The sequence below is a fragment of the Sinocyclocheilus grahami genome, unplaced genomic scaffold, assembly GCF_001515645.1.
Source record: "Sinocyclocheilus grahami isolate Dianchi unplaced genomic scaffold, SAMN03320097.WGS_v1.1 scaffold967.1, whole genome shotgun sequence".
NCBI classification, from domain to species: domain Eukaryota; kingdom Metazoa; phylum Chordata; class Actinopteri; order Cypriniformes; family Cyprinidae; genus Sinocyclocheilus; species Sinocyclocheilus grahami.
In genome coordinates, this window is record NW_015506146.1 from 723,736 (window position 1) to 747,910 (window position 24,175).

A 24,175-nucleotide genomic window follows, 5' to 3' on the forward strand; every position below is an offset into this window, starting at 1 on the left:
TTTTTTTACCAAATTTGGACAATGTCTAAGTGTTTAAAACCTGCATTTGTGTGAATATTACACATTCTCTCCCTCTCTCTCTCTCTCTATATATATGAAGAGTTCAGGTGCAAAAGCCTCTAAGTTCCATCTGAAATTTCCTTCTAAAATTAATATTTTTATCAGGCTCCTATGTTTAGGTTCAGTAATTTTACTTTAATGGCAATGTATAGGTCCTTTTCTATGCCATTATAGTGAAATTTCAAATTTATATATATATATATATATACACATACACACACTTTTTTTTTATTTTAAATGTCATGCATTTTTTATACCATATATATATATATTTTTTTTTTCCCCCCCAAGCAGATTTCCAATAAATTAAAGAAAAAATATATAGTTTTTTTTTTTTTTTATGAGTAAACGGTTTAGCTTAACAAATGCAGTCTGCACAAAAAAAGTATAAACTGACAAATACACTGCATTTTGCCATTAATTCATATAAAAATAAAGTTTTACTGCAATTAATTTAAAATAATTGAAGAAATCATTTCAAAATCATGATGTAGAATTGTTGAATTTGGGCCAACAGTGCCCAAACAGACCGTATTCTCGTCTGGAGTGGGCGCCAGCAGCAGATCTCTTTCAGTTTCGTCTCCTCTTGTCAAGCATGTGGTGAAATCTGATAGGCGGGTGTCACTGAGTCGGTGAGTTTATTTATTGGAGCGTCGCAGGTCACAATATACATGAACGTGAACCTAAACGCAGACGGTGGTAAAGTCGGTCAAGTACGACCTTTGATCTCCTAAAACCTCTCGAACACACACACACACACACACACACACACACACACACACTCTGGAAGGTGAAGTATTTCGCCAGGTGTGTTTTTCCTACCCCGAAGTCACATGATAAGCATGAGCCATCACGTGTTAACGTTCAAGCGTTAAGAAAGTTTTCGTTTCTCGTACAGCGCCCGTCTCCCGCCCCCTCGGCATCATTATTGGTTCTTACTCAGCGCTCTTCTTTTTGATAGGTCCAGACTGACGTCACTCAAACTGCTGGCGCTCTAGCCACGCCTCCTTCCTTAACCTGGGTCCTGGGTTAGAGTAATTGATATCGTTTCTAACGCGAAGAGCTTGGATTTCATCCGTGTGAACTCATTGAAATGCTGTCCGAGCCACAGTAATGGGTAAAGGTGAGTTGATAAATATGCCTAAACCTAAATAAATAGTCGTTTGCTTGTGAAATGTACTGCTAAAAGGCCAAGTGTCAGTGCGAAGAGCTTGTCAGTGCAGGCACAGGCAGATAGCGTTGAAGGTGTTGCCGACGATTTATTTTCTGTTGAATATAAAAGTTTATTTTTGTGCTTCATATTTACGCGGTAATGTTTCTTTAAGTCTGAGAGACGTGTTGTGGTCATGGGGCTTTAAATATATGTGTGTGTTTATATATGCTTGTGTTGTATGCATGTGTGTACACAGTATGTGTACACATTAACATGATGTTGTTTTATATTGGCCGATTAAATGACTTATTCACTAGCTTATTCACTATTAAGGGTGAACTAGGCTTAGAGTGGCAATAGAAAGCTGTATACAAAACTGTATTTACATATCTATATAAAGAACAAGCATTATATTTGGGTGAATTACAGAATTTAACAACAAAAAAGTTAAGTTGGATGCTATTTTTAAAACACCCGATCTAAAACTGCAACCAAACATAGTTGAGCATAACACGTTTCGAAGTAGCTAAGAAGATGAACAAGATTTATGCATATGTTTTAGGCTGTGTAACTGGTTTCCCCGTTTTATGTTTCGCTTAAATAGTCCATGTAGTCTTGCTGTCAATATGGATTAATAAAAGCGCATGCATGCATGACAGGTTGTTCAAAATGGTTTAGATGTACTAACGCATGTTTCTACCCGTTTTTTCCCACCAGAATGGACACCAAAACACCTCCAGACATAAACAGCGCCGACTAACTCCAGTGACTTTAGTCAGTTTAGTTTTTGAGAATGAATGTGAAACAGAAAACGAGAAGCATGGAAGAGGGGGAATTAACTGGAAATACCAAATGGCTTAAGAAAATAGTTCTGTTTCTCACGTAGCTATTTATAAGAGCGAGAAGAGATGTTGTAGTGTACGCGCAAGCCGTCACTAACACACTACCACACTATTTTCATGCTTGTTTGGGTACACACTGAAACCATTTTAAGGTAGTGAAAACAGAGTGATAAAAAGGAAGAGTTTTGTGTTGAATAGCAAAGTTCATCAGCAAGACTGGGGGTACATTCAAATTATAGCGCTATTAAGCCAGTCAGAGAACGGAGAACTGTGAAACATGGATTATGGTGAAAGTGCTCTTTGTGGAAGTGGAGAACTGGAGATGGATCCAGATATTGTGAGCGAGGAGGCGGGGAAACTGTACTCGGAGCTGCAGGTAACCAATCAAGAGTAGCCATGTTTATTCAACAAACCAATCAAAACAACCTTAAAGCTTTAAGGCCTTTTCACACCAAGCATGATAAATATCATGGTAATGAATAAAGAATTGATAACTGTTCTAATTCTGAGAATAGCAAAGTCCATACCACAACTATAACGATAACGACATGAAGGAACAATATTGTTGGAATCACATTCAGAACTCTTTTTCCAGCTGATAAGCGATAACAGCCAATCAGAATGCACTTGGCTTTAAGGAGCTCGAGCATTTGACATAACTGCAGAGCACACTTATAATAAACAGAAAGTTATCATCTGTTGGTGTGAACACTAATATCGTTATAGTTATTTTTATAGTTATTGTTCTTGGTGTGAATGGGCCTTTAGAGGCATTTTTTTATCATTTGCCACTTGCTCAAGCACAGCGTACGGTGAAGTTCAGAGAGCAGATGTTTTGCTGACTTTTCATAAGGGAAGTCAACCGTAGTATTTTTACCCCTTCACAAGCGCATCGCTCTTCCTGTGAGTGCAGCTGCCCACTAAGATAAGAGCATGAAATGTGATGCGAGAACACCACTGGAAACAAATACAGTTCAGACTTTTTCTTTGTAGTTGGTGGTGGAGACTCATGGAGCTGGTGTAGTCGAGTCCCTGCTGCCCATCCTCGTCTGGGTTCTGGAAGGGCTGGCGAGCTGCAGGGCTCAGCTGAGAGAGAGAGAGGAGGAGGCAGAGAAAGAGAGAGGAGAGAGAGAAGAGCTGCTGGAGAGGTATCAGAATGAGAAAACCCTGAGGAGAGAGAGCCAAGAGGTGAGAAACAACTGTGTGATGAATTGAAGGTCTTTTGTGAATAGCCTCTTGTATTTCAAACCTTTTAAATGTAGCTATTTCAAAAAATAATATACAATTTAAACATTTTCATATTTGTCCCCCAAAAATATTTAAGCTTTAAACGTGAACTCATGTGCGTTATATTACAGTACTGTAATTTTGGATTTTATATTGACACCCTTAGGGGGAGTTAGTGGCCCTTTCAGGGCCCCTGTGCTGTAGAGTTATCGGTTTATAGGAAGCTTAATACTCCATATACAGAATGAAACTATGCTCTCCAAATGAATGCTGCAAAACAGACAAGCTATCTGTGCAGCTCAGGGAGTGGAATGACCAGCTGGATCAGTTCTGTTCAAATTGGTCACATTCCCACTTGAATTCTCCTAAAATTGTTGTGTTTTTAAATATCCATTTACATCTTATATTATTTAATTCAATTATTATTTTATAATTCTTAATTATTAAAACTCTATTAATTTAACTCAGTTGGGTTTAACAATAATAATATTTATAAGTTTTATTATTATTTGTATTATTAAAACTACCTTAGGATTACCTTTTATGCAACATTTTGAAATTTTGGCTCTTCTTTGAATTGCCACAGCATGTCAATATGCATACAGATATATTCTAAAGCAAAAATTTTCAGTTACCTATGTAATTGACCCTTCGCAAACACCTACCGCACTTCGTTACTGTTGCTGTGTCCACCAAGCCATGGTGCTCTCACACCACACATGTTCTCATGCAGTGAAAAATGCATTGTGGCGCAAAGTGGAAACTGACAATGCGCCGACAGACAAGACAGAGCAGGTTACTTCCGGCATGAAACAAAGTCTCAGCTTTTAAATGTTGTCATTTTTTTAAAAGAAATTCAAACAATAAATACTGGTTTGTAGTATAAATACTGGTAAATGTCTGGTTTGTTTGTGGGACAAAAATGGCAGATTCGGCATTATGATCAGTTGTAAAAAAAATAAAAATAAAATCTCCTATTGCAGTCAACCATGAGTAATGTATCTTAAAGGTGGGGTAAGCGATTTCTGGTAGCCAATGTTGACATTTGAAATCACCAAAACAAACACGCCCCTACCCCAAAAGGGTCTCGCCCCTATTTTGATAGCTCCGCCCAACACATACGTACACAACCCAGTTCTGTGAAACAAAGCAAAACCAACTACTATAGAACTCATTATAATCAGTGATGCTGTCTACACCATAGATATATACATATCTATGGTCTACACTGGATGCGGCACGACACGACAAATCATGAAACAGAAAACTGCTGCTGCGTTCTATTTATGACGTATTGACACAAATTTCAAATGATTTTCAACGGTCGCTTTGTCGTGTCCAGTGTACTAGACAGACTTTAGCTGTTGCGGCGCAGACACGGTGTTACTCACCTATCGAGAAGAAACAAAGCAACCTCGGCGTCCGATCACAGGCCTTCCGCTCCTTGAGTTCTCTCCAGCGCTGGAAAGCTAATCCGATATTTACATGTGTCCTACATCTTGCCTTATTGCCTTAAGCCTTCTTTTGTTCCGCAGACATTTTCCTCTTTTGTTTTTTTTATCCGCCATCTCTGTCTTTCTGTCGCTCGGCTCGGCTAATGTCTGTCCCGTGCACTGAACGCTTTCTCCTCCACATCATGAATAGACACGCGCCTTACTGCTGATTGGCTACAAGTTTGTTTTGCTATTCGGCCCAAATTAGTTTTCTAAAGCATTTTTGAAAAATCGCTTGCCCCACCTTTAACTGACATCATCTCTCATGAGTGTGCATGATTTTAAACATATCTCTTTGTGTACAACTTTTGTAATGAGGAAAGAAATGGCTAAGTTGCACCTTTTAAATGTAAATACCTTTTAAAATTAAACTTGTCTACATACCAGCGCTATTTGGAGTTGGATGACCAGTTTGAGCAAGAGAGAAGGGCAATGCGTGCAAGAGAAAAGGAGAGAGAAAAGAGAGAAAGAGAACTGGAGAGAAAAGCCAGGGAACAAGCTGATCAATGTGAGTCTCTGAATAAAACCTTTCTCCCTTCTGCCCTCTCTCTGCCTGTCCAGACTGGTAACACATTGGCATGATCTATATAAATGTATGTTTTAAATATATGGCTTTGGTCTTTTCTTTGTAGTGATGGCTTTGGAGGAGCAGAAAGCAAATCTGACACGAGAGCTAAACTCCATTAAACACACACATAACAAGGTCTGTCACCTCTCAAGTGCATCTGTTTTAGTTTAGCTTTAGCTTGTTGGTTACTTTAAATTTCTCTTTCTACATTTTTTTTATATCTTTACATTTTTGTAATTTGAATAAAACTTTGAATATCCAGTTAGTACTGACACATCGAGATCTGCTGGAAAAGAAAAAGGAGTGGGAGAGCGAAGCCTTCACATTCAGGTAACACACACTTCCCCTTATAGAGGTAATCGAAGCCTATATTGTGGTACATTTATTGCTTAACAGCTTGTAATGAAGACTATAATTTCTTCTGCATTTGAGAAGTAAAAAATTACAGTGTTGTTGTGTGTCAACGGGAAATTCACTTTGTTTGCAGGAATCATGTGCACAGCAAACATTCAGAAGCTGTTTCTACACACGGTCAAACAGAAACCTCCAGCACTGAAGAGGTGGATTTATTTGTAATTCAGAGGAGACAAACTACACTCTTTCCAAATATTGCTTTGCATATATTTGCGTTAATGTCTAGTATAGAACAATAAATATCTGTATTTTCACAACAGCATCTCTTTCCCTCTCCCTTCTTTACACAGCATGATCCAAAAGCTGGCATTGCCCCTGATTCCACTGCGTCAGAAATTACCGTTACCAACAACAGCAAAGTGACTGATGCTGAAGTTAACCATAATAATGATCAGTCCTTTATCAGTAAAATCATAAGCTCCACCCCTGAGCTGGCTCATTTGAAGGACTTTGTTGAAACAAGGTACAGAAATTTATAAGGAGTGACCGTAATATCTCATTGTTTTGTCCGAGACCAACTGTAGCCGTTTTGACAAGGTTGAATATGAATACTGTATATGAAAAGTCAGCTTTGCTATCACAGGAAAAATGTCATTTTAAAATATATTAAAATAGAAAAGAGTTATTGGTTATTTGTTTTCTTTTTTTTAATCAAATACATAGTTGTTCTTTATACTGTAAAGGTGCTTTAACCCTGTGCTTTTGTGGTGATTTTTATTTTCTATTTGGAGAGAATTGAATGATACTAATTAATATTTATGCAATAATTATTATAAATTTTTTCCCATTGAAAATAAGAAATTTTTTCTGCAACATTTTGATAATTTATTTCCTACTATTTTTATATTACATACTTTTCAATTATGGCAGTATTTCATGTTAAAATAGAGACAATGCCTTTAAAAAAGGCAGATTAGTGCCATCTGGTGGGAGTAAAAAACGGAAAAACATCTGCAATTCCCTGGTTTAGCCACTAGATTCCTATAGAGCTCTATATAAAAAGGCTTATAAATTCTCTAGTTGTTTTTAGACATAAATACTCATTTTTATTAAGTTGAGGATTAGGATTTATATTTAGACATTCTCAAAGACAACTTTTTGTAAAGGTTTAGATTTTTTTTTTGAAATGTTGGTTTGAAATGTCAGTTTTTGCATAAATTTTACTACAGTCAAACCTGAACACAGACACACAACATCAAAAATGTAACAAAAATGAACAGGAATGCTTTGAGTGTGTCTATTTTGCACTCCTGATATTTTAGAGTGTCCCCTCTTCATTGCTGTGCACTTTTTTTCTGCATCATGAATGATTTGCAGATTGTACACACAAAAAATTTTCGTATTTTTGCGTATTTCCCATTCATTTATTTCCAATGACTGTCATTTTTGACCGCGAACAACACAAGTGTGACTTTTTTTTTTTTTACAACCATTTAGCTTTTTTGAGTCCAAGATTTTTTTAATTTATTTTTTGGTCACATAGTGACTGCCATAAAAGTCATCGAGTTTCGTACCATTCTGATGAAGTAGAGATTTTTAACATTAAAAAAAAAAAACTATTTCCGGTCTAAAATGACCGAACAACACCAGAGGGTTAAGACTTAAGTAACTTCATATCAAAAGCTTTCTGATTTTCTTTTCTTTCTTTTTCTCCAGGAAGTGAGTGGGAGTTTGTATCTCTGTTAATGTGTGTAACATCCTGTTGATGTTCTTTTATTTGGTTTTTTTTTAAGTCATGTTAAATGATTCATTGTCATTTTTTTCCTTCACGGAAAAAAGGGAAGAAATACAATCTAAGTTATATTTGATGATATTTGATTGTATTTCCCTATACAAATAATGAATGTATTTCCCATAAACATGTTATCTTTTCTGTTGATCTGTCTCTCTCCAGCTCCCCTGTTTGTTCAAAGACAGCCACCTCTGAATTAAACTCCAGTTTGTTTGATGAAATGAAACAAGCCCAGGAGGATAAGAGAGAGGTGGTTGAAGACCAGAAGGTGGAAGATGGAGAAAAAACAAAGGAGGAGGAAGAGATGGACAGTGACTCTGATTGCTTGGAGTGGGAGTTGAGGAATACAGACTCTGTGTTTTCAGAGTTATCTGAACTCAGCAGGGAATATGTGGAAAATGTTGACCAGGGGGCCAGTGTCAGAGGTACGATCATGTATTTAATTTGAATGCATGTGTGTTGTTTAGAAGAAATTTACATTTCAATGAAGGAACAGGGAAAAGAAAAGCATAAAATCTATATTAACCAAAAAAAACACAAATGTTTTCATTCAAATCGTATTACTTCAGGCTGCAACACCAGAGAAATTGATGATCAAATCTTTGCTCTGATGCTAAATGCATTTATTATACAAGTCTCTGGAACACTTGGTTCTGATTGGTCAAATGCAGCTGTGATCAAATATTGTTGTGTAGTGACCACTAAACTGTAAATTTGACCGTTGCTCTCCTACACTGTGCTAGTTTCATTTATCACTCTGCTGTCCCTTTCTTTTCATATAATAAAATAATTTCACGTCATGTCCATTCATTGAATTTTTTGGTACAGCCTTGTAATAAGCATTCAAATGTACAGTCAGCTGGCCATTTTTGTAAAAGAAACCATTTCAGGATCATTTCAAGACCCCTTGTTTATTTTAATGGGGTTATTTAGCACTAATAACCAACTGACTATACATTGTGCTTTACTTAATATAGATTCATCACAGTCGAAATAATGGCTGGTGTGTGTGCTTGAATCTTTGTGTTTTTGTTTTGTTTGCAGATAGCACAGGCCAGTTTGAGCAGATTCTTTCTCAATATGAAGAACTAAAACACACTCAGTAAGAGAATACAGTTTTATAGATCAATCTGTTTATTGTCAATGTTGAGTCTTGAATGAGCCTCTGATCATGACCCATATCAACCATTTCATTTGTCTTTTTGTCTCCGTCTCAGTGAAATGGTGGATACTGCTCGTAAGGCTCTTATATCCCGTGTTGAGGAGCTGACCAGTGAGAGATCTGCCCTGAATATGGAACTTGATTCTTGCCGTGAAACCATCAGCCGACTGGAAGGAAAAACCAAGGAGATGGAGGATGAAATCAAGCGGTAATGTGACTTACAGGTTTTCATGTAAAACCTGGCATTTACTCCAACTTATTTCAGTTTCAGCAGTTTACTAAATACTTTACTAAGTCGTTTCTATATAACATTGGAAATGACAGTTTAAAGTCGAACTTGTATACATGAAATGACACTGCTTAGTATTTTCAGGAACAAAGAATGATGAACATTTCATAGGATTGAGATTAGGTACATTAAAATATGTACAGTAGAATTCAAACGTCTGGGATTGGTGTTGGTATTTGATCAAAAATACAGTAAAAACAGTCAAATTAGTTCAGTCTTCAGTGTCATGTGATTCTTCACAAATCATTCTGATATGCTGATTTGTTGCTCAAGAAACATTTCATATTATCATCATGTTGAAAACATTCATGATGATTAATATTTTTGTGGAAACAGTGGTACATTTTTTCATTCTTTGGTGAACAGAAAGTTTAAAAGAAACTATTTATTTTTAAACCAAAAAACTCTGTACCATTATAAATGTCTTTACTGTCACTGCAGTTTAATGTGTCCTTGCTGAATAAAAGTAATGATTTCTCAAAACAAACTTACTGAACCAAAGCTCTTGAATAGTAATTTTAATGGTTGAATTGTAACTTTTAATGGTTCAAATTAATAGGCAACAGTCTGTGTTTTGTTTGTTTGGTTTTATATATATATATATACTTTCTTTTTTAATAAATCTGCAAAAATGTCAACAATTCTGTGTTTTTCTGTCAATATGGTGTGCTGTGTGTACATTAATGAGGAAAAAAAATGAACTTAAATGATTTTAGCAAATGGCTGCAATATAACAAAGAGTGAAACATTTAAAGGGGTCTGAATACTTTCCGTACCCACTGTATATATATGTTTTCTTATTAAATAGTTTTTTATATTTTAAAACAGATTACGAAAAGAAATTGAGACAGTCCAGTCAGAGGACCCTGATGTAAGTCTTTATGAAAGATTTCAGAGATGTTTATGGATATTACTATTCTGGAAATTCTACAATCCTGTTTCCAAGAAACACTGAAATCAGTCCGAAATTCCTGCCTCATTCTCTCTTGTTCTCTCCAGGCCTCGCTACCTGCTTCCCTCCGTCGCTTTTCTCGTTCTGAAATGGCCCGGGTCGTCATGGAGAAGAATCAGTACAAAGAGCGACTGTTCGAACTGCAGGAATCTCTGCGGCGTGCTCAGCTTCAGAGGTGTGTTACACTCCCTCTCCCGGGATGCAAATCTTAAGTCTTCAACAGAAATGTTCTGACTGATCTGTTAACCTTCATCGTAAGTGGTGCGGTATGGGTATTAATGATGCAACAAATCATGTGGCTTGTCTGTATATTTGCTATTTTGAATTAAGCCAGTAAATAACTTCCCAGAGAAATCTCATAGCAATGCGCTAAAAATGAGCACAGAGCACATTATCAACCACACTGTGACAAATACTCACACCCTAGGATTGTGATTTGTGCACAGACCAATTTTTTTACACAGAACATAAAGAAAATTCTAGTATACACACTGATCAATGTATTCTGTCCTCCTCTAGAGTTATAAAAGTAGAGCACCCCCCTGTGGAAGGGAAGGGTAGTGTCTGGAGCAGGTGAGGTTACTGTGCAACCAGTCTCTAACAGTCAGTTTGTGCATGGTATTTCCTGCTATGAACCTCTTTTTTTCTTGCAGGTTTAATAATTTTCTAGGTTTGACAAAGGGTCAGTTAGCTCCAGCCACAGCTCTAGCATTAACCGTCTCTCCTACACCAGTTTCTGCACAAACACCAGTTGGGTCTCCACAGCAACTCTCTACAAAATCACCCCAAACAGAGTGAGTCCTCTTGCATGAGCAGTTTCAAATACCTGCTAATTGATTGTCTGCCTGCTAATTGTCCTTTGTATTATAGTGTTACAGGATTTCAGGTCTCTAAGACCGTTGATTCATCAACAAATGACTTGTGGGTCCTTGACATTTTTACGTCTACAATAAGAAAATTCTAATTTGTACTCTTCGTATTCATGTTAGTTTTATATATGGTTCTTGAAAACTTTTATTTGATTTACAAGAATTTACAAGATTTTAAGTTGCTTAAAAAAAATTTTTTTTAAAAAGCTGATATTTTTTCAAGCTTAACGCAGTACATGTAGCATGGGTGTTTTTGTTGTTGTTGTTGTTGTTTTTTAAATGATATAATAAATAAAAAGAAAACAGATAGAATAGAAAAAGAATAGAGCAAGCTAGTGTTAGAGGCCTTTTTTGCTTTTGTTAATTGTATAATAAATAAAAAAGAAAACAAATAGAATAGAATACAAAAAGATTAGAGAAGCTAGTGTTTTTTAAAAAGAAAACAAGCAGTTAGTAAATGACTAGAGTGCAAGTCTAAAAGAATAGAATTAGAATTTTGAACAGTTGTGAACAATTGTAATAAATACCAATGAATAGAAATGTCATTCACTCAAATAAACACTACCGTTCAAAAGTTAAAGAAGGTTGGTAAGATCTGTTAATGTTTTTGAAAAAACTTTTTTGCATTTATTTGATAAAAAAATACAGTAAATCAATAACATTGTAAAATAATAACTTTTATTTTAACATCATTTAAAATGTAATTTAGTCCTGTGATAGTAAAGCTGAATTTTCAGCAGCCATTCCTTCAGTCTTCAGTGTCACATGATCTGTTGAAAACAGTTTTGCTGCTAAATATTTTTTATTACATTTAGATTTGATACATTTATATTTTGATATTTTCTTCCCAGATTCTTTAATGAATAGAAGTAGTGTAAAGGAACAGTATTTCTTTGAAATATTAAAAAAAAAACAATTTTACATTATAAAAGTCTTTACTCTCACTTTTAATCAATTGAATTTTCTAACCCAAACTTTTGAACAATAACGTGTATTAGAGGGACTATATATATATACATATATATATATATATATCTCTCATTGGTTACTTGTGCTTTTCATTATTACACTTTGCTCAAATAATGAATTATGTTTTTCTTGCAGAAGTTCTCATTCTCCCAGGTTAAGGAAAAGAGAGTTGTACAGGGAGATCCGTACTCATGTGTGGGGTACTCTGGGTAAAAAACAGCTCAATGGCTGGAGCATGCCCCTCGCTGTTACAAACATGAAGGTAAACCCGTCTATATTTTGTTATCTATAGCAACAGGTATAGAGCCATCTACACCTCAAACTGCATCTGAAACATAGATTGTCCTAGTGTGCTTATAAACAATATCTACAAATATCTATGACGTTTGCACATTTAATATTGCTTAACTGAAGTCCGCTGAGTGTAATTATAAATCTGTGTGTGTATTTGTGTGGAGCAGGACTCTGAACTCCCACCTGAGCCCAAAGACGTGCCCGTCCTCATCCAGCTGAGACTGCTGGACCAGAGAGATGCTACAGCGAAGGTGAGAGACCCTGACCAGTCAGTCAGTGTTATTTTAGTATTATTTATTTACTATTATAGTATTTATTATTATTTTGTATTGGCCTTTTTTATTTTTATATTTTCATTTTTCTTTTTTCTTTTCTTTTTAGTTGTTTTTTAATTTTCAGTAGTTTTTGTTTGTTTTTGTAAATATTTCTATCAAGCTATTATTTATTTTAATTTCAATTTAATCTTACTAATTTTAATATTTCAACATTAAAGGGATAGTTCACCAACAATTAAATTCTGTCATCATTTACTCACCCTGAAGTTGTTCCAAACCTGCATGAGTTTCTTTCTACAGCTGAACACACAAAAAAAGATCAATTGAAGAATGTTGGGAACCAAAAATGTGACGGATACCGTCAACTGTTTGGTTACCAACCTTCTTATTTTATGTTCAGCAGAAAAAAAGAAACTCATAGAGGTTTGGAAAATCTTCAGGGTGAGTAAATCATGACAGAATTTTCATTACTTATTTCAGTTAATTCACTCAAATGTTCTAATTTGAAAGATTTTTAAAATTATTATTAAGTATTTGATCTAATATTCATATTTAATTTTATTTTAGCTTTATTTCAATCACCAACAAATGTTTTTTGATGGTTTTAGGTTTAGTTAACAATAAAAACATTTCACTTCATAAAGTTACACTGTGTCCCAATGAGAAAAGATTAGAAGGTTAATTCAGGTTAGGATATGGTCAGTAATTCTAACTGTGTTTCAAGTTGAACATATTATAATAGGTGCTTAATGTCTTACGTTTCCATAATTTACGTTTTACTTTAAGTGTAACCCGAAGAGGAAGTGATCTACATTCCTCTGCTATGCATCTACACTGATTTTAGCCAGTGAAGAGCAAGGTCAGGGATCTAAACAAGGATGTTGATTAATAAATGTTTAATCGTTCACAGCTCACTTGTGCTGTCGCAGTTCCTCCAGAGATATCAGGAGAGCAGACGGTACGTTCAACAAACCTTCACAATCTTTTACAGCTAATTAACATGTATGGTTCCCACACCATCTGACCAATGCATTTCCATGATTTTTAAGTCATTTGTGATTACTGGTTATTAAAAATAATTTCATACACTTTTCACTCATAACAAGCAATTTTTAGCCAATTAAATATTTTAGAGCAAAGCATAACTAGAATAAAATGGTACTCACTATAGAAATTTCCAGGACTGGAAATCCCAATTTTGAATTTCCCTCATATTTTCAGGTTTTCCTTGAATGTGGGAACCTTGTATTACAGAACAGGTTGTTTTCTTGTACAAAAATGCATTTAACCACCACCTTCATCTAATTACCATGTTGCATCATGTCATTGTTGTAAACATTTCACACCCCGCCTCCCATCCTCAGTGTTCTGTGTGGGCCATCACTGGACCTGCTTCCAGCAGTGATGTCACAGTGATTGACCCGGCACGCTCCAATACCATTCTGGATCAGTTCAGCCTTCCACCCACATCCCCTGCATTATGCAGCTGTGCTGTGCCCCCTACTGGTCAGTCTGAGCACTGCAGCTTTGTAGAATTTAAGTGTTCACACCTGGATCAGTAATGATTGAATAAGTGTTCTGATGTCAGGGATGATATCCGAGTAATAGTACTTAAGTATTATCTTAAAGGGATAGTTCACTCAAAAATGAAAATTACCCCATGATTTACTCACCCTCAAGTCATTGTATGTGTATATGGCTTTCTTCTTTCAGATGAATACAATCTGAGTTATATTAAAAAATATCTTGGCTCTTCCAAGCTTTATAATGGCAGTGAATGGTGGTCGAGATTTTGAAGCAAAATAAAGTGTCATATAAAGTACTCCACACGGCTCCGGGGGGTTAATAAAGGCCTTCTTAAACGATGCAATGCATTTGTGTAAGAAAAATATCCATATTTACAACTTTATAAACTGTAATCTCTAGCTTTCACTACCTGTCCTACACGTTTATATGAGAGAGTGACGTTCCAGCGGATCATGGGGTAATTTTCATTTTTGCGTGAACTATCCCTTTAAGTATAATTTGTGCTTTTCTTGAGTATTACTCAAACTGAATACCTTAAATTTTACACTGTTTACAAGGTGGGAAAATGCTGCTTTTTACTTCTTGCGGTTTCAGAGTACACTACCATTCAAAAGTTTGGGGTTGGTAATGTATAAGTTTGTAAAAGAAGTGTCTTATATCAGTTATATGATGAAAAACACAGTAAAATAGTAATATTGTGACATATTATTAAAATTTGTAATAGCTGCTTTCTATTTTAAAGGGGTCATATGATGTTGCTTAAAAGAACATTATTTTGTGTATTTGGTGTAATGCAATGTGTTTATGCGTTTTAAGGTTCAAAAAACACATTATTTTCCACATATATAATGTGTATAATGACTTATACTGTCTTTTTACGCATTTAAAACCATGTCTGCATTTGTGATCGGAGAAATGACAAACAACAAGCCCTACTCTACACTGCCCAAAAAACTTGCTTTAAATATAAAAAATATAAAATATAAAAACTCTTTAAATATAAAAAACGTACTTGCAGTATGTGAGTCAGAACAGCCGGCATTGTAGTCTACTCTACCAGGATCAGGAAACAGTCCTCCATAAAATGTGCTGCACACATTTGAATATTTGGGTTGAAGTGTTCTGGAACAGTGTTGTAAATACAATTTCACCACTGATTTCTAGTCGTGTCCATTTTTGGAAGACCAAACAAAGTAGTTTCGCTTTCACAACGAAACACAGCGTCACACGCCTAGAGTGAGCAGAAGCCGGGGGCTAGAGTGAGGAACGGCTGGAGGGCTAGAGTGAACAGGGCTTGAGAACAGCGGGGCCGGCAGATTCGACGAAGGAGCGTCCGGAAGGCTTGCGGCAACCACATGCTGGACTCCGCTTCGTCCACAGTGAAAGCCAATCCGGCGATCCACAGCGTGAAGTTGAAGTATTTCCTCAGCGACCAGCACGGATCAGCTCCAGGCATGACAAAGCCATATCGTCCTCTATTAGAAGGCCAAACAAAGTAGTTTCACTTTCACAACGAAGCACACAGTGCCTTCACGGCATGGCGGCGGCAACAACAATACTACAGCGAGAATAAATGTTACACCTTCTTTCTTTGCGTGAACATTTGGGTGGCATTATGCAAATCTTCCCACACAGTGACGTAGACATGTGGGGGCGTGTTAAAACGAGCCGCTTTAGGTAGGCGTGGCTGACTCTTAACTTTTATAAAGAATATCTCTTTGGATTTGAGACTTTAGTCTTTGCAACTTTACAGATATTTTTTTATGCACCAAGATCTTGAAAAATTTTCATCGCATCATATGACCTGCCTCCGCAGGTCATATGATGCCTCCGCTCACTCTAGCCCGCCGTGTGTTTCGTTGTGAAAGCGAAACTACTTTGTTTTTTTAACCTTAAACCGCATAAACACATTTCATTACACCAAATACACAAAATAATGTTCTTTTTAGCAACATCATATGACCCCTTTAAATCAAAAACTTACTCGGTCATTCTTACGGTGTTAAAACAATCAACTTATTTTACTTCAATATAAAGCCAACAAAATCCATTTTTGTGTAAAATGCAATTGACCACAGCATGGGTCAGTGGACCTTGTGGAGAAACCTCTCATCACTAACTGCAACAGTATTTGACCTGAAGTAATAACTTTATATAATGCATGTATTTTGTCAAATAACTGAGAAAACTGAGTTTACAGTTACATGAATGGCAAAATCCCCTCTGCCTCAATTTCCAGTTGAGGAAAATACTTTAGAATTAATTTAGAGTATCTTAGCAAGACCATTCTTTGGCATTTTCTACACTTTACCCATAGCTAACTTAAAATTACTCAATATTTTACACCCTTGTCTATAGTTAATATAGTTTAGTTTAATGTTTTCTTTATTACATTTATCTGCATTAAGCTTTCATGTCATTTTTCTTAAAATTCTAGTAGTAGTAACTGGTCTTGCAGTGGGATTTTCTAAGAGTTACTGAGTGTTAATGTGTTTCACTGAATCGTGTTTCAATTATATTTCCACTTGTGTTAGGAGATACTGCGGGAACTGTGTGGATTGGAACCCAGGCTGGAGGGTGAGGTCATGTCATTCTTATTCATTTCAACTTACTTTAGTGTATGGGCCATTCTACAGAACTGGTCCAAAGTCAGAGTTTAAAACGTCTTGAAAAAAATGTTTCTAGTAATTGTGCAGTTAATTCTCATATGTATTTTCTGAAAGTTTTGGAATATTTGTCCTCTCCCCGAATTTGTTACTACCGAAACACAGTAATAATAATTTAATTAGAAGGGTTATATTGACCTATTAAGATTTTGCTAACATCTACATTGTAAATATATGTGTGTGTGTGTATACAGTGGGTACGGAAAGTATTCAGACTCCCTTAAATTTTTCACTCTTTGTTATATTGCAGCCATTTGCTAAAATCATTTAAGTTAATTTTTTTTCCTCATTAATGTACACACAGCACCCCATATTGACAGAAAAACACAGAATTGTTGACATTTTTGCAGATTTATTAAAAAAGAAAAACTGAAATATATTTAGCTTTTTAAGCGATTTTATATACATTAAGCTTACTAATATTTTAAATATATGGAGGATAGAAGGATCTTAGTAAACTAAGATTTGAATACTTAAATGCTTTTTAAATGTGTTTTTTGGTTTTGGGACAGCCAATTCTGTAGAATGGCCCATATACAGTACGTTTTTATCCCTAACATTAATTATTAAACTTTAATGCATAGTTCAATTTTATGGAAATAAATACCTCTAAACACACACATGCACATTACTTTGCAAAAATCTTAGGTCATTAGTAGCATTTTGCTGCATTTTCAGCAAAAAAAAAAAAAAAAAAAGGTTTTAAGCCAGTTATTTCCATCTTTTGCTGTATTGTGTCAGTAGGAAATATAATTTTACATTTCCAAACATTCCTTTTGCCATTAATTGTAATAATCCAGTGAGATTTTTGTTTGCAAAAGGAGTCTGACAGCAGCCAGTGCTCCACACAGGGATCTGATCTCACCATCAAGAAGAAACAGAACAAACTGAGACCGACTAAATCCAGAAGAACTGCAGCAACGTCTCCAAGATGCTTCAAGAAACCTTCCTACAAAGCCACAGTACTGTGAAACGTTTTAGGCACTTGTGTAAAACTGCTGTAAAATGAGGATGACTAAATTTGACTGAATCAAATCAACAATTGGTGCGACCACCCTTTGCGTTTAAAACAGCTTTTGTCCTTGCATAGTTTTTCAGGTAGCTTTGCAGGTAGGTTTCTTCAAGCAACTTGGAGACGTTGCCACAGTAATAATCAATTAATGGGTAAAGGAATGTTTGGAAATGTAAACCGATATTACTGACACACTACAGCAAAGATAGAAATAACTGGCTTAATTGTTAAATAATTTTTCTGTATGGGAATCATCTACTCATGTTATCCTCTTGCAGTGTGCTGATTCATTCATCCTCCAGCTCCAGGCGCCGCTGTTTGCAGTCCGTCAGTCTTTCTGAGGGGGTTCACTCTCTGACGTAAGAGTCTTTTGAATCACTGTCAGTTTATGTCATCTTTGATGTGAATGAAATTCCTGAGGTTTCTGTTGGAATTCCTCCTGTATGTGAAGGTATTCTCAGGGCGAGGTGATCGCTGGCTTGGCCAATGGGACGCTTGCATTCTTCACCTACAATTCAGGTGTGTGTTTGTGGTTTAGTCTGCTTGGGTGTGTTTTTTAGATATGAATTGTATTTATGGCTTGTAATGATCATTTTTCTAGGCATCTGGAATCTCCAGTCTCAAGAGGTGCTTTCACTTGGCACACCACCTTTGCAGCCCATTCGCTGTTGCCTTGCAAAGGACGGCTGTCTTTGGGTGGGATACTGGAATAAAGTTTACATGATCAGTGTGAAAATTCGGAAAGTAGAGGTTGGTCTCGGATGAAAAAGGTGTCATTGATTGTTCATCTTGTGCTTCAGATCCTCACTCTCACTCGTTCACATTTCTCTTTCTGTCCATTTAGAAATTGTTCACAGTGTCTGAGCGAAGTGAGCAGCAGGTGCGTTTTCTGTGCGCAGCAGGAAGTGGCGTTTGGGCTGCATGCCGTTTGGATCCCATTCTTAGGCTTTTTGATTGGACAACTGGCCACCCTCTACAGGAAGTAGATTTATCATCCATAGTGACTAAAGCTTTAGGTATTTGAATTGTATTTATTCATTAATATGGGTAATTCATGGAATTTTACATGCATGGGTGTCTATCATTTAAAAGTGATTTAGTGAATTTTTATCTTGAATCTTGAAAAGAAATGAATAAATTTATCAAGCAAGGATGCAGTAAAAGTAAATCAAAGTGACAGATGATTATAGGGATGCACCGATATGAAAATTTTGCCCAATAACGATAACCGATAATTCTTTATATTTTAAAGTTGATATCTGATATGTTGGCCGATAAATCTAAATCCAATTTTTTATATAATTTTTGAGACCCTGATTACAAAAGTCTCACTTTTAAAAGCCATGTCCCAAACATTTCAACATAAAGCAAACATTATACATTATACATTATACATTATACAATACATTACAGCAGCCTAGTTTGAACCAGTGTAAGTTTTAAAATTAATTTCTCTTATCACTCCTATTACCAACACAGATAAACTGAAGTGCTTTGCTATCAGCTTATTTAACTCTAGGAAACGCATCCTATATGAGATTAATCAGATATTTATACAACATAAACATAATATTACAATTTATATATGTACAAAATACATGGCGTGTAGCTCCATTGTGGATGCGCTCTTCCCATTGCAATGCCCTAAAACAGGGGCTAACAAAGATTCCATAACGTTATTTTACAGTAATATTCTCATAATAATTTTATGTAGCCTATATGACAGACTTCCTTTTCGAAGCGATTCCAGTCATATTTCAAGCAGTTTAAAACCATCATGGCGAACAGGGTCTCTGAAGTGTCTCTACATGGCGTGTAGCTCCATTGTGGATGTGCTCTTCCCATTGCAATGCCCTAAAACAGGGGCTAACAAAGATTCCATAACGTTATTTTACAGTAATATTCTCATAATAATTTTATGTAGCCTATATGACAGACTTCCTTTTCGAAGCGATTCCAGTCATATTTCAAGCAGTTTAAAACCATCATGGCGAACAGGGTCTCTGAAGTGTCTCTGAAGGAAATAATGCATTATCAGCTTTAAAATACTGGCCAAATTTTCTTATTAGGTCGATAACGATAACAGTAAAAATGAACATTTATCGGGCCAATACCGATATGGTCGCTGATATATCGTGCTTCCCTAGATGATTGTATTGTATGATTTTTATTTTTTTGTATTTAATGTTTATTTATCTATCTCTATTTCGCAGGCTCTGCATTCCTGTCTTAACATTTATCGGGCCAATACCGATATGGTCGCTGATATATCGTGCTTCCCTAGATGATTGTATTGTATGATTTGTATTTTTTTGTATTTAATGTTTATTTATCTATCTCTATTTCGCAGGCTCTGCATTCCTGTCTCTCTCTCCTCTTCAGATCACAGCCTTGTCTGTGGTCGGTGGGCGGTTGTGGGTGGGAACAGGAAGTGGTGCAATCTTCTCAGTTCCCCTGTCCCTCAGTGAGTTTTTTCCCCACTAAAATGAACTATTCTTGAGTGGTTTAGGATCGTGAAACTTCTAAATTTTTTGATCTACATTTTGTTTTTTGGCAGGTTCAGAGTCCTGCTCTATACCATACTGCTCTCTTGCTTCAGCTCAGCTCTGTTACCATGGCCACCGACAAGCAGTTAAATTCATCATTTCTGCTCCAGGTTCGAAACAAATATTGTTTACTTTCAGTAAGAGTAGATGGAAGACCAGTATTGACAACAATATTGGGAAGAATCTAAAAATGCAAAAACATTTTTAACTACTTTGTTTCTTTTTGATTTTTTTTTTTTATCAATGCAGGCTGCCATAGTTCCTCCAATTCACCAGATGGCGCTACTACTACCTCTCAGCTCATTCTCAGTGGCGGGGAAGGATACATCAACTTCCGAATTGGTGCGACTTTTCTTTTTGGCACAGTTATCTGTGACTTTAAATATTTTTATTCTTCCATTGAGAATGTTTGTTTTTTTAAAGATAAGAATATAATCACTACTTTTTCCTCTTTAGGAGATGATGGAAGTGATGGGGCCAGTGAGTCTGTCCTACAGAGATCAGAACGAAGTCACATGATTATTTGGCAGAACCACACCCCCTCCATCCCAAGCCCCGCCCTCTGAAAGCACTTCAACTGTTCACTCAAACAGTCTTTGAGCTTTATCAGGATAAGATTGTACTACATAGTACAATGCATTACTTTTCTTCTGTCCCCCTTCTATAGATGCTCCCAAGGGGAATTATAGGGCTAAAGTCAAAGTAGAGCAGTGTAAATTTGGACCTTCATTCTGCACTTTCATTTTAGTTTTTTTTTTTTGGTGAACTGACTTTAAATCACATTGTTTAAAGAACTGCTCAAAAGGATCTCTCCAGTGTGTCTTAGTGTATGTTTTCAAATTCTGTCTTATTCTGTATTTGACCAGTGATTTTTTTTTTTTGTACACAATCATCCTAAATACCATAACAAAGACAAAGTTTTGAATGTAATGCTAGGCCAGAAATTATTAATATGGTTTTATTTTTTTTATTTCAAATCATGAGGAGTGATGCATTTAAACTGAAATGCTGCTGGTCATGAGTATTTTCGAACACAATCTGTTGGTTGCTCGTCGTGCATTAGATCAACTGGAAACTTGCACAAAGAAAAATAATGTCAAAATGACAAGAAACTGACCAAGTTTGACACACTACCTGCATTTTGTGACATTTACATCTATAGTGCATATACTTCAATCTGAACAAATATATATATCTTTTTTTTTTTAGGTTTGGTGTTTATGGTGAGGTTTTATTTTATTATTTTTGGTTGTTGGTTTCTTTGCTGTAAAAATAATGGAGGCTTCTGTATGGCATTTTTTGCAGTATTTTTGAATGGGGGAATGTGTGGCTCTACCTATTTAATGAGTGAGAGAGAAAGTGACGTTAATGTTGTGTTATCTGGAAGATGTGTTATGAAAATGTGAAACTTTGCAAATACATTTTCACTATAGTTATAAATTGTCGAGTTTTGTTCTGAAAAGGGATTCAGTGTTATTAAAACAAAGCACTAATGCTACATGTTTAATTTTTAAATTTGAAAAATGTATCAGTGCTTTGAAATTTAATCACCCATGTTTTGTACAACAGAAGATATATAAAAAAAAAAAAAAGTTTTGCTGCAAAAAGAAATACAGAATTACGTGTACAAATATATCAGCGCATACGTACAACTGTCAAAATGCATAAAACACCAAATAACTGCAATTTCATACTTTTTACAGCAGTAGCAGCAAACACCACATCGTAACAATTATACTGTATCCGTCAACCTTGTAAAACATTATCATTCCATTTTCCTTAGTTTCCAACTGAGATTGTGGCCTTATTTGTGGTATCCCAAGCCCTTTGTGTGTGTGCTCTCAGCCATGGCTAGAGGTCAGAGGTCAGGATGTGCTGTGGCTGCGGTGGGGTTTCCGTATGCGGCGACTCAGGGTGCGAGCGAACCGGTCCACGGCATTGCGTTTGTGTGTCAGCTCGTTCCCTGATATCAAACCCTCAATATTCCCACTGTACCACATGACCCAGCCCCCCATAGACATCAACACCAGCAGAGCTCCCGAATACACCAACAGATCACCAAAGTCACGACCCCCGATTTCAAGCGGGACGAAGACGCCGATCAGAAGAGCAGACACACCGAACAGATCCATAAAGACTGCAAACACCAGGACACACTTACAGTGGGTCAGTCCAACACGGTCAGGTCTAGACATGGTGGACAGCCTTCTGACATGAGCAGGGAGAGGTATTAATGATTAGTAAAGAATAATCACAGTCCTAGTATGAAGAAATTAGATTTTACTAATATAAGAAATAGCCTATACTCTTTACCTGAAGGATATTTTAATTTTTTTATTTTACAGCAATATATAGTCTATCTTGATGTAAAGTAAAACACAAAGTATATTGTTACGGTTAATAAAACAAGATATCTTTTAGGTGAGAAAAAAATGCTTGGGTTTTGCTTTACCAATAGCCTACATCAGGGATCCTCAAATCTGGCCCACGAGAGCCACTTTCCTGCAGAGTTTAACTCTAACCCTAATCAAACACACCTGAGCATGCTAACCAGTGTCTTCAGGATCATTAGAAAATCACAGGTAGAGTTTGATCAGGGTTGGAGCTAAACTGCAGCGCATTGGCCCTCCAGGGCAAGATTTGAGGAACCCTGGCCTACATAAAGAAAACAAAGTATATACACGGAGAGATTATCATTTTACTTACCTTTTTTTATCACAGCAATTATATTCGCTTGCAAAACTGTCGAGAAAGACTCTTTCATTTAGAAAAACAAATATTTAGCTGGTTTGTGTTTTCCGGGATTTACCACCTGCGCTGCGACGTCACACAGGTGTGTCACATGACACTGACTCTCTCTCGCGCGGTTGTGGCTAGAAGGGATACAGCCACGGCCGAAAAAGAACAATAAATTGCATTTGCTACCTATTAGATTGTGTTTTATTAAAGCTGCAGGTCGTGACTTTTGGCGCTCTAGCTGTTAATAAACCGAACTGCGTGCGTCTTGCGGAAGAACATTGTAGCCGGAGCTACTTCTCTCTGTCTATGTCTATGACGCATCACACAGGCACTGGGCTACTCCGCAGCGGTACCTACCCGAACCAGTCTAAAATAGTCCGAATATAAACACTTAGTATAGGTGTACCATAGTGATTCAGGATAAGCCAAAAACACAGTTTGGAAAATGGATTCATGGTGTGTATGTGAGATTAGAATAAGTGTGTCCCAAAGCATAGTATGTTGAAAAGAGTATGCCAAAAGTCCCCGGATGGTCTGGTCGATTTTTTTTGAAGTGTGGCTCCGTGCACACTTTAAAGGGGTCCTATTATGCTCTTTTACGAAGTCTTGATTTTGTTTTGGGGGTGTACTAGAACATGCTCTCATGCTTGGTGGTTCGAAAAACGCATTATTTTTCACATCATTTACATTATTAAAATACCTTTCTTCCCAGCCTGGCTCAAACGGCTCGATTAGTTCTGGCTTTGATGAAGGTCCGCCTTCCGAAAAACAAAATGTGTTGTGATTGGTTAGCTGTCCCAGTGCGTTGTGATTGGCCAACAGCTTAGACTGTGTTTCAGTACTGACACGCCCCCTTGCTCCGTCTTTCAACAAAAGCTTTTGGCGAATCCGGCACTGTACTCACTCATGTTGTGGAAGCTGTCCTCAGTAAAATGCGCAGCACACAATAGCAAATTGGGGTTATAATGCTCAGGGACAAAGTTTAAAAATAAATTGCAACCACTGTTTCCAGACATCATCCACTTTCGGAAGCCCAAACAAAGACGTTTGAGCACGGAGGTGGGCGTCTGTCCGCGGCACCCAGCTACGTGATGTTGTACTTGTTCTAGACATGCTGAAAATTTGAGGCTACAGCACAGCAGCTCTTCTTCTATGGCAAGCCGTTTTGACTTTTATTCATTCTCAGGATATGAATTCTTGATATCAGGAATTAGATTTCTACTAGTAACAATTGCTATTTTTGATATCAGCAACTACATTTCCACTAGTAACAATGTTAATTCTTGATATCAACAATTACTTTTCAACTAGTAAAAACTATAATTCTTGATATCTGATATCTGTACTTTCACTAGTTAAATGTCACCATAGGCTGCCATTCAAAAT

The 24,175-nt window shown here is 36.4% G+C and overlaps 1 protein-coding gene across 2 annotated transcripts; it reads left to right on the plus strand.

Moving 5' to 3' along the window:
• The first annotated feature begins 1,056 nt into the window (after window positions 1-1,056).
• LOC107564863 (C-Jun-amino-terminal kinase-interacting protein 4-like) lies at window positions 1,057-21,208 on the plus strand. 2 transcript variants are annotated; one of them, XM_016250039.1, is made up of 29 exons: window positions 1,057-1,183; window positions 1,931-2,431; window positions 3,049-3,243; window positions 5,163-5,283; window positions 5,408-5,478; window positions 5,606-5,673; window positions 5,831-5,903; window positions 6,048-6,220; window positions 7,652-7,914; window positions 8,534-8,591; window positions 8,707-8,859; window positions 9,769-9,811; window positions 9,940-10,067; window positions 10,412-10,465; window positions 10,546-10,686; window positions 11,866-11,992; window positions 12,192-12,275; window positions 13,210-13,257; window positions 13,664-13,805; window positions 16,361-16,403; window positions 17,783-17,863; window positions 17,956-18,023; window positions 18,106-18,254; window positions 18,349-18,520; window positions 19,718-19,731; window positions 19,869-19,968; window positions 20,062-20,160; window positions 20,300-20,392; window positions 20,507-21,208. In XM_016250039.1, the coding sequence occupies exons 2-29, from the start codon at window positions 2,333-2,335 to the stop codon at window positions 20,614-20,616; spliced, it is 2,970 nt and encodes a 989-aa protein (XP_016105525.1). In that variant the 5' UTR covers window positions 1,057-1,183; window positions 1,931-2,332; the 3' UTR covers window positions 20,617-21,208. The 2 variants fall into 2 exon arrangements, with proteins under 2 accessions (XP_016105525.1, XP_016105526.1); XM_016250040.1 differs by lacking the exon at window positions 19,718-19,731 and having other exon boundaries at window positions 19,855-19,968.
• Window positions 21,209-24,175: the final 2,967 nt, after the last annotated feature.